The 12,853-nt window shown below is 47.0% G+C and overlaps 1 protein-coding gene across 13 annotated transcripts in view; it reads left to right on the top strand.

Moving 5' to 3' along the window:
- The window catches only part of Clasp1 (cytoplasmic linker associated protein 1), a 231,372-nt gene that overhangs the window by 171,942 nt on the left and 46,577 nt on the right, over positions 1 to 12,853 (top strand). For all 13 annotated transcript variants that reach the window (XM_076547178.1, XM_076547174.1, XM_076547176.1 and 10 more), the window contains 3 exons: positions 922 to 1,085; positions 5,019 to 5,097; positions 6,115 to 6,258. In XM_076547178.1, the coding sequence (XP_076403293.1) occupies positions 922 to 1,085; positions 5,019 to 5,097; positions 6,115 to 6,258 (387 nt within the window). The remainder of the gene's footprint in view (positions 1 to 921; positions 1,086 to 5,018; positions 5,098 to 6,114; positions 6,259 to 12,853) is intronic.

The raw sequence follows: 12,853 nt of genomic DNA, 5'->3' as shown, positions 1-12,853 counted from the left end.
CCAAGCTAGGAATCCCACCTCTCAGGACTCACTGACTTTTTTTTTCCTGAGCTGTCGCTGGAGACCCCTGGTGGTGAATAGTTACTGTGATAGACTTGAGGAGGTGTGGGGTGGGTGTCCCAGCACAGCACCAGGGTTGGGGAGTCCAGTGCCACTCGCTTCCCTGAGACAGGCTTAGGGCATACTCCACTGTGCACTGTTTACCTCAGGTAGCAGCAGTAACTACACAGTGGCATGCGAATTGACAGGAGTTGTCAGTGGGTCCCCCAATAACCCCTTGATAATGTCTGAAACGGGCGCACGTCAAATTGCTTGACAAAAGTCAGCCGTTACAGAAACATGAGTAGGGCTTCTGCCCCGTAACATCCTGTAATAATGTGTGTTGAACGATAGGGATTGAGTCAGACTAGAATAAAATCAGAACAAAACACCACCACCCCCGCCTCTCTCTGTCTTTCTTCTCTCTCAGAAAACCCTGCAGGATTAAACTCTAAACATTTATTTCTCTTTGTACTGACAGTTACAGGTTTATATTAAGGGAGAAGAGAGTATTTTATCAGTTTGTAGCTTTTTCAGAATTCTTAAAGGAAACTGCATGAAACTGGTATTCCTTTGCTGTGGACTAACATGGAATTTGTTTTGTTGCATGGCCTGGTGTGCGGTGGAATTCACAACAGAGAGTAAGTGTCAGCCACCCCCTACCCCACCCTCTACCCCCACCTCCTACCCCATCCCCTACCCCCACCCCCGTATTCCGCTGTGCATTGGTCTCTGATGATGAGAGCAGCAAACATTGTTAACCCATGTGACAAGACTGGGTTAGGCCAGTGCAGGCGGGCATGTGCACTGTGCACGGGCGGGCGGGCTGTGGAGGAGATCCTGAATGCAGGTTGTGATGTGCTTGGTTTTCTCTTCGTGCAGGTTTTCAGTATGTTTTTGGAGACCCTCGTGGATTTTATAATCATTCATAAGGATGACTTGCAAGACTGGCTTTTCGTCCTCCTCACACAGTTACTTAAGAAAATGGGAGCAGACTTACTTGGATCTGTGCAAGCGAAAGTTCAGAAAGCACTGGATGTCACCAGGTAAGCACTCAGGATCTTAAGAGGCCATGGTGCTGCTGGAGGAGTCTTAGCCATGGTTTCAGTCTTTGCTCGTTTCTCATACTCTGGTTGACATGTCTCACCAGTTTAGGAGATAGAGTACCATGTCATCTCCAAGTTGTCAATAGTTTATGAATGCCTTTAGAATATATAGAGCTTTAAAAATTCCCTTTCTCTGGGCAGTGGTGGCACACTCCTTTAATCCCAGCACTTAGGCAGGCAGAGATCTGTGAGTTCGAGTCCAGCCTGGGCTACAGAGGGAGTTCCAGGAAAAGTGCAAAGCTACATAGAGAAACCCTGTCTTGAAAAACCAAAAAAAAAAAAAAAAAAATCCTTTCTTTTCTAAAGAATTTAGAGAGATTATTTAGAATATTTGTTTATATCTTTCTGAAGTTCTTAGATTTTAATACTTCATTGATTTTTATGATTTGCCTCAGAAATTTATCAATATATGATATAGAAATCTTGTTGGACCATAAACTGTCTCTAAATTGGCAGTTCTGGGGCTAGAGAGGTGGCTCAGTTGGTGCTAAGGGCATCATGAGCACTTGAGTTGAGGTTCCACAACGCTGTTTGCACCCATAATCTGAGACTGGGGAGGTGAGGACAGGAGGTGCAGAATCGGTGAGCTCCAGGTTCAGTGAGAGACCCTGCCTCAAAACGTAAGATGAGGAGTGACTGAGGATGGCACCTGAGCTTGACTTCTGGCCTCCACATGCACTGTGTGTGTGTGTCCAGAAATAAATAATGCACACACACACACACACACACACACACACACACACACGCACGCACGCGCACACACACACACACACACACACACACACACACACACACACACATACACGCAGAAATAAACAGTTCCTCGGTTTAGAGTGTGAAAACACGTAACAGTCTTTGTAGCCCATCTGGCTGTTAGAGCGGCTCAGGAACATTTCCAAGCTGCGCTGCTCTCCAGAAGCCTGGTGTCGGCTGTGCACTTGAGGGCCTTAGCACGCCTGGGCTAGAAGTGAATGATCTCAGAAGACACTCGCAGTGACCTGACTGATTTGGTAGAAGGTAGAGGTATAAGGAAGACTCACAGATCTTTGAAAAGAACAAGCATTTGACTCCCAGGCGTTCGGACGTTATCACCAGGGCAGTAACTTTCCTAGAAACCAAACCTCACACCTCTAGGATAGACCCCAGGTATCACGGGATGTTCACAGCAAAGGAGCTTAGCAGTGAATTGATATTTCCTCAGAAAGAAACGGAAGCCACCCTGACTTGCCTAAGGTCACAACTAGTATTGGTGCCAGGGTTTCTGCCTTTGCCTTTTTGTCTGCCACTGTGATTCCAGACCGCCCTGTAGCCTTGTGTCCTGCCCTCCTGGACCTTCTTGCTCAGGTAGCACATGCCACTCCACTGTCATATCCATGCTTGCTTCGTGACTAACCGCCGCGTGGGATTTGTGACTCTGCACTTTGCTATCAGCAGATGTCTTCCCTCACCTGCTGATTTGAATAATTCACACAGATTTTGAACACACTTTCTTCTAATTTTAAAAGAACTAAGAGTAGCATACACTATAATAAGGCTTCCAAATTCTTCTTCCTCTGGATGGTTCACTTTAGCAGAACGGGGAGCAGTACTGAACCCAGGGCCTTGAGGCCTTACAGAAGGTTGACCCGGGATTGACTGGGAGGTCTGGTCAGATACAACCCTGCAAACAGCCATACAGGTAGGAAGGAGGGTCACTGACAGCCTGACAGCTGTCACCACTGTGATCTTACTGAAATAGGACCCAGTGTTCCCAGACTTTATAAAAGGTCCAAAGCATAGATTCAGGTAACATTAAAGATGTTTTTGTCACACTGTAAAGACCAAATAAAACATGTGTGGGTCGGTTAGTCCAGGGGTGCCTTGACTTTGGTAAATTTATGATTGAAAGATTCATTTAAGATTTTTTTGAATGGTGGGAATGTTAGGATTATAGTCCTAAATTTTGGTGATTAAGGAATACAATTAGATGTAGCTCCGTGAATTTTCTCTCTCTCTTCCCCACCCCAGTCCCCTTCACATTCACACACATACACAATGAGAAGAAAATAGAATTGTGAGTCTTTGTCAGTTACTTTTCCTTGACCCCTTTTCTTGTAAGAGTTCTAATTTTGGGCTGGGGAGATGGCTCAGCACTTACCCCAGAAGCATGAGGATCAAAGAGATTGCCAGAATCCATGTACACATGTACAGCCAGCATGGTAGACGCCTGGAATCCCAGAATTTGGGGAGCAGAGGTGAGAGATCCCCAGGGCAAGCTAGCTAAAGTGGCCAGAATTGGTGAGCTCTGAGATCAAGTAAGAGAGAGGTCCAAAGCCGGGTGGTGGTGGCACACACCTTTAATCCCAGCACTCGGGAGGCAGAGCCAAGTGGATCTCTGTGAGTTCGAGGCCAGCCTGTACTACCAAGTGTCTGGAAAAACCAAAAAGAGAGAGAGAGAGAGAGAGAGAGAGAGAGAGAGAGAGAGAGAGAGAGAGAAGATCTAGTCTCAGTAAACTGAGTAATCAGGGCAGATCCTCAGCAGCATCACAGGCACACACAAGCACAAGCAAAACCAGAGAAAACTTAAGTAAATTTGGTGTGTGTCTAAGACATTTGTTCTCATCTGAGATGTATAGCTGTTCCTGTAGGAAAGGTCAGATAGATGCAGAAACTCCCGGAGGACACTGTGAATCTTACCAGTGATTATTCACCAGGAGCAACTTGCTCCACTTTCCTAATCTGCCCTGGCTTCCTTGCCTCGAGCTGTGCTAAAGCAGGCACATTTCCTGCCAAAACATACCCACATGTCTCCACCTGCTGGATGCAGAAGCCGGAAAGGCCGTCATCTGTGGCTTATTGACGACTTGAACAGCGACACTAACGTGTACCTGGTACCAGAAGTGGCTACTGTAGCTTCAAGCATGTAAACAGATGTGGAAATAAGGTTGCTCTGGGCAAGGGCAGCCCAAGGCTCTGCATATGGTAGGCAGGTGCTCTGCCATTTAGTGTACTTTTTATTAGTAATTATGATGAAAACACTGGTTCGTAGTGTGTTCTCCTTTATAAAACTTTATCATTTCCTTATGTTAGTTCTTCAGTTTCCACTTCAGTCTTGGAATACTTGATAGCATTTCTTCCTGTACTGGAGGTTCAAACCTGCATTCTTAGTCATTTTTCCCATCCCTCAGTAGGAAGTCTCTTAAAAGAGGCCAAAGAAAACAGTCTTATCACTCAGCCCCAGGTACTCGGCTCCCTTATCTTCCCTGCGATGAGGACAAGAACTTACATCGAGTGGCTCTATTATGCAGTTTGAATCTGGCAGTAGTGATTGCCACACTGTAAGGATGCAAGGATTGACGTCCCCCAGCCAGAAGCCCCCGGGATCACTTGATTGGATCAGACATGTACAGTGACTGTGAGACTTTGGCTCGGTCACAGGCTTGAGGTAGAGAAGGGGCTGCTGGGACACGAGGCATCTCTGTCATCCAGAGCTGTGCAGAGAATTTCCCAGCACCATGCGTGACAGGGGCATTCTTCTGTGGTGACTGCAGGAGGGTCACCCGCACATACAGGACTAGAAAGACATCTACTTAGCCTCAGCAGAGTCGGGGTCAGCAGCCTAGTGCAGATGGAAAATGGGATCTATGGTCAGCAGCCCTCCAGTAAGCAATGCTTCCCGACAGGTTTTCCTAGTTGTCAGTTTTAAAGTGACCCATGTTCCTTTCCCTGAGTTTGTCTATGTAAATATTAATTTAGTAGTTCTATAAAATGAAAAGCACCATCCATAAAAATGTGAATGTACTTTTGAATATATACAGCATGGTATTTTGTGTAGTTTTCTGTTCTTTTCTGTAATAAGTTTCTTTAACAATAAGAACTTGTTTTTGGTCCTAGGGACTCTTTCCCATTTGATCAACAATTTAACATTTTGATGAGATTTATTGTGGATCAGACGCAAACTCCAAACCTCAAGGTCAGCGGCTCTTCATGTTGCTTTTCACATTCACTTTTCCCTGTGTGGCTTGTGATGTGTCGGATTCTGCATAACTGGGAGCACCTCTGTCAGCTGTCTGTGGACATGCTCTCCTTTCAGCTGTCTGTGGACATGCTCTCCTTTCTCTTGGTCCCAAATGGCCAGTTTCTTGCCCAGGAAGATGCCTAGCTCTCAGGATCTGTCAAAACAATTGTGCCATATTCCATTCCTACCGACAGTGGGGCATTAGCCTCTTCCCAGTTGCCGCTGTAACTAGGAAAGGAAAGCGTTCTCCTGGGCTGAGATGGGTGCAGTGTTAGAATACGTTCAATAGAACACTCTCTAAGACGTGTAGAAAGCCACACCTGTAATGACAAGGTCACTCGGTTATGTTATTATACAAAGGAAAGGTGTGTGTGGTCACATGCAGTCTGTTCCTTGGCCATTGACTTTTCCTGAGGCTCTAGGATGGGTCTCATAAATAATAGTTCTTTGCTCCTGAGATCAAAAAAACAATGGAGAAACTGTCTGAGTATGAGCTGGAGGTGGGAATTGCCTCCCAGGACCTGACCCAGAATGCTTCACAGAACTGGCTTAAGAGCTAAGCTTGGCCTCCTGGCCAGTGGGAGAAATACTGTCTTTAAGAATGGGGCTGGAGAGATGACTCAGTGGTTAAGAACACTGGCTGTGCTTCCAGAGGACCTGAGTTCAATCCCCAGCACCCACATGGCGGCTCCCAGCTGTGTGTAGCTCCAGTTCCAGAGAATCTGGCACCCTCACACAGACATATATGCAGGCAAAATAACAATGCACATAAAATACAAATAAATAAATATTAAAAAAAAAAAGAATCTAAGGAATGTGGGTGTGGAGTAAGCTGCCATTTTATGCAGAAACTTACCATGGGGTAGAGGGGACGTTTTTCCTTCATGGTGTTCACTATTCTGCTAACCATCAGCTAAGACTTGTATTCAGTTTGTGACATGTACTTAACATTTATAATCACTGGTCTCCCAGGTCAAAGTCGCAATCCTGAAATACATCGAGTCTCTGGCCAGGCAGATGGACCCCACAGATTTTGTAAACTCCAGCGAAACAAGGCTTGCTGTTTCTAGAATCATAACGTGGACTACAGAACCAAAGAGTTCAGACGTGAGAAAGGTATGTTCCCAGAGCTGAGGCAAGACTGCAGATTCTTCCTAGGCATGCGTGGCCATGCCCTGGAAATGTGCACACTGCCCCACACACCCGTGCCACCAAAGCTGTGCTGCTACTGCTTCCCTGTCCTGCTCTGCCTGTCTCTAGTCTGATGCATCAACCTTTGTGATAACAAAGCACTAGTAGTTCTGTGTCCGCTGGAAATGTACTCCAATGAGGGACTGGCAGATCTGGGGTTCCCTGGCTGCAAAGGTATCTGGGAGTGAAATGTAGGTGAAACATTTGAAAGACACTAAAAGAGCCAGCCTTTAAAAGAGCCATATCCTTCTGTTTATATGCCAACCTAGAGTGTGCCCTCTTTAATTTGGGAAGTAGAATGGGATTCAGGTAGAGTTCAGATTTGTGTGTGTGTGTGTGTGTGTGTGTGTGTGTGTGTGTGTGTGTGTGTGTGTGTGTGTGTCCGTCCCCGTCCGTCTGCCCGCCCACCCATGCACATGTGTTGTGCATTGTATGTGGCCAGAGGTTAACTTCAGGTATCTTCCTCTGTCTCTTGCCACCTTAATTTCCAATCAGTTCAACTACAGTGGCCGACCAGTGAGCCTGAGGGATCCTCCTGCCTGTTCACATAGACCACCGTGCTTTTCCCGAGGTGCTGGTGATTGCACTCAGGTCTCATGCTTGTGGAGCAGGCACTTGACTGATTGAGCCGTCTCCCCAGCCTCAGTATTCCGGTTTTTTAGACACCTAACACCAAGCTGTTATTTCATTGTTTTACTGGCTCACAGGAACTGTTCCCCACTTTCTTCCAAAACGCCGTGTGGGAGGCAGGCATGTGTGGAACACGGGCTGCCGTTGCTTACTCGGCAGTCCTCTGCTTCACAGAATCGGTGTTCACGGATGTGTGCGAGCATTTCCTCACCCCACCAGCGGCAATGAGTCACGCTGGGTTGCTGTGGCTGTCCCATTCTCCTGCCACTGTTCCACCCTATGCTTGGGCCTCACACGTGCCACATGGCTGTGGTGGCCTTTTGCTTTATCTAAAAGCTTTGTGAGCTGGAGAGATGCATCCTTCAGTGAAGTGCTTGCCTCAAAAGCATGGGGACAGTCCCCAGAACCCTGTCAACAACTAGGCTAGTGTGTGCTCACCTCGACAGCTCCCCAACAGGGCTCGTCCCTCTGCCGTCCAGGCCTCTTCTCCTCCTCACAGCCTGAAGATCACATCTGGTTGGAGGTCAGGTACTTCACCAATGCCAGAAGGCCCCAAGTCTTCCCTGGGGACCCCAACTGCTGTCACTTCTCCAGGGTGGTGTTCAGACACTTCCTGAAAGGCACTGCCTTAGTGTTCTGTTGCTGTGAAGAGACACCATGACCACAGCAGCTCTTGAAAGAAAATGTTTATTTGGGGCCGACTTACAGTTTCAGAAGTTCAGTCTATTATCATGGCGAGAGGCATGGTGGCGTGCAGGCAGACGTGGTGCTCGAGGGGCTGAGAGTTCTACATCTGGATTGGCAGGCAGCAGGAAGACAAAAAGACACTGGGCTTGCGTTGAGCTTCTGAAACCTCATAGCCCACCCCCAATGACACATTTCCTCCACCAAGGCCACGCCTCCTAGTAGCACCACTCCCTATGGCTACATGGAGCCATTTTTGTTCAGACCACCACAGGCAAATGATTCCTGGGCTGTGGTCAGCTTGTTCTGTTCTAAGGATGGAGATGATTTCTCTCAGCCTCAGACTAAGGAGTTTAGATTGACTGATGAAGCTCAGGTACAGGTAAATTGGAGTTCCGAGTTAGTGAGCAGTGTTCTCGGTTATCCACTGTCCTTTATCCGTGGCCTGGAAGCTCAGCAGCCAATGGCAACAGCAGGTGTGAACTGGCCAAGCTTCTGGTTTGATGCTTCTGCTCACCTCTGGGAATGGGAGGTCAGGTGAAGCGCAGGTGCCCCAAGAGTGGGACTCCACTGCCGGGAGCCAGCAAGGGACTTCTCAGGACCCAGCTTCTAATGACGGTAAGCATGTGTCATAGCGAGTTACAGGAAAAACTGAGGAAGTGACCCAGAGCAGAATGGGGGGGCAAGTGATACATGGATTTCCCAGTTGCTCTTCTGGCACCACGGCCAGAGCATCTCTGCCATCTGCTGTCCTGTAGCCCCTTTGATAAAGAATATTTTAATTCACCATCCTTTTGTACAACCTCTAAGCATTTATCAGAAGAAAGTCCATTGGTAAAGTGTAACCAGTGAGCCACTTTGGGATTTAGAAGATGCAGTAGTAGGTGGTTCAGTGGTTTTGTTTGACTCAGAAGTCATTAACAGATGTCACTGAACATAACAAAAGCCTTAGAGTCGCTAGCTTCCCAACTCCAAGTGTAAAGATGTGTTACATTTTGTCAAGACAAAATGGTGAGATACATATCACATGCTGTTTATGAAAGAGGCCTAGCAGCTGGGACTTCAGGGCATGATGCTGTTTTCCCCACTGCTGTTGCGTGCCCTTTTGATAGGGATGCAGATATGAAGAGCCTACAGAAACAAACAGCAGGGAGCAGAGAGAAAAAAAAGCCTTATCCTGCAGTCTGGAGCATGCCCCTGATGACCAAAGACTTCCCATCAGGCCTTCCGTCCTGAAGGTCTCCTCTGCCAGCCGGAGGATTTTTCTGCCTCTGAGTCTCTTCTCTTGACCTCTTTTCCGGGCTCGCCTAAATTGGGTCATGCCCACTCAGGTTACTTTTCTAGAGACCTTAACTATATCTGCACATCCCTTCCTCCTTATGATGATGATAAGAGGCATATCCATCATCCTCTCAGATCCCACTTACCGGAGGGGGATTTCATGGGGCCTGTACTTGGGGTCAGCCTTGCATTGTGCTTCCAAAGCTCTTTCATGGCTTGGCAGAAACCTTGCATCGTTATATAGTAATTCCTTAGCTCTAAGAAGGGAGATTTGGGTGTATGCATGTGGGCCAGAAGTTAACCTCAGGTGTTGTTCCCTTGGATTCTATGTTTTTTTGAGATAGTCTCTGGCCTGAAGATCTCCCAGTTGGCTAGGCTGTCTGGCCAGTGAGTCCTAGGGAACCTCCCCTCTCTGCCTTCCTAATGCCTGGCTGGAGAGAGCTCTGCGGTTACGAGTGCTTACAGCTTTTGAGGATGCAAGTTCTACCCCAGCACCACGTTAGGCAGCTTACAGCCGCCCCTAACTCCAGCTCCAGGGGATCTGTCACTCTTCGGGCTTTCGTGGGCATCTGCACACACATGGCAGACTCTCACACAGACATACACTCATAAATGAATAAAAAATCCTTAACAAAATACAAAGACAACACAGCAGTAGTCATGTATCTCCATGCCTAGGAGTGGTGCTGTCATTATTTTATCACCTATGGGAAAGGGTCCATACCACCACACACGTGTGAGGTCAGTACACAACGTGTGAGAATCGGTTCTCTTTCAGCACGGAGTCCTGGGCGCCAGATTCAGGTCATCAGTCTTGACATCGTGCTTTTACCCATGAGTCATCTCACTGACCCCATACCCAGGCCTTTTTATGAATTCCAGGGCTTTGATCTCAGAGCCTCATCATTGTGTGCGAGCACTTTACCAAATGAACTATATCCCTAGCCCTAGAGATTTTTTAAAAAATAATTATACATTTATTCACTTACTTACTTTGGCCTCTCTGCAAATTGTGGTGCAGTCCATCTACTTAAGTGGGTGCACCTCTACATTCCAGACACACTCTACTCCGTTTTTAATCATCCAGGGTGTCGTGGCTCTGAGTGCACAAGGCTGACCAAATAGATGCATTGAGACACGGTATTCCAATACATGGTCTTTGGCCCCCAGCACTGTCCACTGACCCTTGTAGCAGGAATCTTAAAAGTTCTTATTAATAAAATCAAACCCGAGGCCAGTTATTCGGGTCAATGCTGGTAGATCAGAGAGACAGAACAAGCCACAGCTATCTCACCTTGCCAATTCCTCAGCTGGTCCTTTTTCCTCAGACTGGAAGCTTCTGTGTCCTCATCTCAATGAATCTCAGCTGAACTGTGTTGCTCCAAAGCCTGAAAGCTTAACCAGTCGAATGCTTAACCAGCCAAAAGCCTAACCAGCCAAATTCTTCTAGTTTCTGGTCCTCACGCCTTATATATCTTTTTGCTTTCTACCACCACTCCCTGGGATTAAAGGCTGGCTTTCTGGGATTAAAGGTGTGTCACCATGCTTGGCTATTTCCAATGTGGCCTTGAACTCACAGAGATCCAGAGGGATTTCTATCTCTGGAATGCTAGGATTAAAGGTGTGAGTGCCACCATTTTCTAGCCTTTGTATCTAGTGGCTGTCTGTTTTCTGACCCCAGATAAATTTATTAGAGTACACAATATTTTGGGGAACACAATACCACAACATTTCCTCTCTTTTTGTCTAAAATTAAAAAAGCTTATAACTAATACAAGAAAGACTATCTTCAATAAGTATATGCAATATACAGTCAAGATTACATTAACAATGTCTAGTCCATTAACATTTAACAGATCCAGACAAAAAACTCCATTATATATATTAACAATGTCCAGTCCAGTAACATCTGATAAACTCAGACCAAAAAATTTTCATTACTTATCTTATTTAAAATAAGTTCTGGGGATAAAACCCAGGGCCTCATGCATGCTGGGCAAGTACTCTTCCAACTGAGCCACACCCATGGCCCTTTTGACACACTTTAAACTGATGCAGGCTGTTGGAGTTCAGATTCGTTGACTTCCAGCCTTCTTAACACTCCTTTTGTTCCTTTCTTAGCTCCATTTTTAGGGATGTTTCACATGGCAAGAGAAGGGTGTTTCAATAGTTAAGGCATTTTTGAAAACCAAAACCAAACTCACAGCATCCAAAAGGTATTACCTGCCAGACTATGGCTGGTGGAAGGCTCCCGGAGACAGCTGGCAGCTTACCTGGACTGGCTACTCGAACATGAGCCTTTTCTTTGTGGAAGTGTGTGAGCCAGACTTTAGCGGTCACTACACCTTTCCCAGTTCTGTTTGGTGGAAGGGAGTGGAGTATGTTGTCATAGAAACAAGTTTGCTGTCTGGCCTCCTTTTGGCCTCTGCCTGTGCAGCTGAGCAAGTGATTTCCTCTCCTGAGTTCCTGTTTGTTGTCTGCAGGGGCTGACAGTACTTGCCGGGGGCATCTAGGGCAGGCTTGGTTACAGTAAGAAACAGATCTGTAGCCTCATCTGCTGTGTATAAGGGTTGTCCAGGATTTGCTGCTGCTGTTTAGAAAACAGATCGGAGACCAGGCTCTTTCCAGCACTTAGGACGTCATGTGATCTACAAAAGGCCATCTAGTTAAAGGCAATAGAATTTTTCCCATAAAATGTATTTGTTAGTTTCTTCCTTGTGTGTGTGCGCATGTGCATATATGGTGCCGGAGCTCAAACCCGGGGCCTTGGAATACCAGGCAAGTCCTCTGCCACTCTGCTGCACCTCCGGCCCTTGGGTTTTTTGAGACAGACAGGGTTTCGTGAAGCTCAAGCTGGCCTGGGATTTGTGGTCTCCTGCCTCAGCTTTCTCAGGGCTGGGGTTCCAGGCTCGCACCCCTATGCCCAGCCCGAGTATTTCATTGCATGTTCGTATTGTAGGATTCTAAATGCCGGACGTCTGCTTATTTTATATGAGTCTTCTTATCCACACGCGTGTCCCTCGTCAGCAGGCTAGCAGGGACCTTTCACAGTTGCTTGGTGATTCCTTGACTGCCGAGTGTTTTGAGAAATGTGAGAGATGAAGGCATGGTAAAGAAACCTAGAAAGGATAGAAATGCCATTGGCTGCATCAGGAAAAGTATGTAGATGGTCTTTGAATGGTGAAATTCCTAAGTGACTTAGAGCAAGATGGCCCAGAGGGTAAAGGCGCCTGCCACCAAGCCTGATGACCTGACTTTGAGGAAGTAGAGAACTGACTCTCGCAAGTTGTCTGCTGGTCCCCATATGCATGCTGTAGTGCAGGTGCACACCCCCACTACACACACACACAAATAAATAAATTTTAAAAGATTGTGTGTGTGTAAATACAGAGGCAACATAACCTAATCTAAAAACTGCGAGTTGACTCTGAACTTAACCATGACTCTGACTCCCTCTCAAGTCTCACTTTGACCGCTGATGGCCCTTCATATCACAGGAAGCAAGAATTCTCCTCCCCACAGGGAGGATTGTGGTTAAATAAGGAACCCAGCAAACCTCTGGGTGCTGAGCTCTCACTGTCCCTGACTTCTGGCTCAGGGGCCTCAGCCCTGATGAAGCTTCACTCTCCCTGAGCCAGCAAACAGCCTTGACTGACCTCTCCCGCCTTCTAATGCACCTGGCTGTCTTCTGCTCACCAGCCTCAGCAGCAGCGGCAGCAGCATAGTCGAGCAGGGGAGGATGGCCCTACTAGGTCACTTCCTATCTGCTCTGGGCCCGGAGAAGGAAACATGGCAGAAGGTTGTAAACAGGTAGATTGAGCCCATGTACTAATTCTAAGCACACCCTCCTGTTGCCTTGCGTTGTCCATACGGGTCACCCTTGTGAGGCCCCTGAGAATTACCATTAATGTGATGGTGTGTGACC

Source organism: Peromyscus maniculatus, chromosome 11 (genome assembly GCF_049852395.1).
Source record: "Peromyscus maniculatus bairdii isolate BWxNUB_F1_BW_parent chromosome 11, HU_Pman_BW_mat_3.1, whole genome shotgun sequence".
In the NCBI taxonomy this organism is placed as follows: domain Eukaryota; kingdom Metazoa; phylum Chordata; class Mammalia; order Rodentia; family Cricetidae; genus Peromyscus; species Peromyscus maniculatus.
Note: the sequence above shows the minus strand (reverse complement) of the source record. Positions and strands in the feature narration are given on the sequence as shown.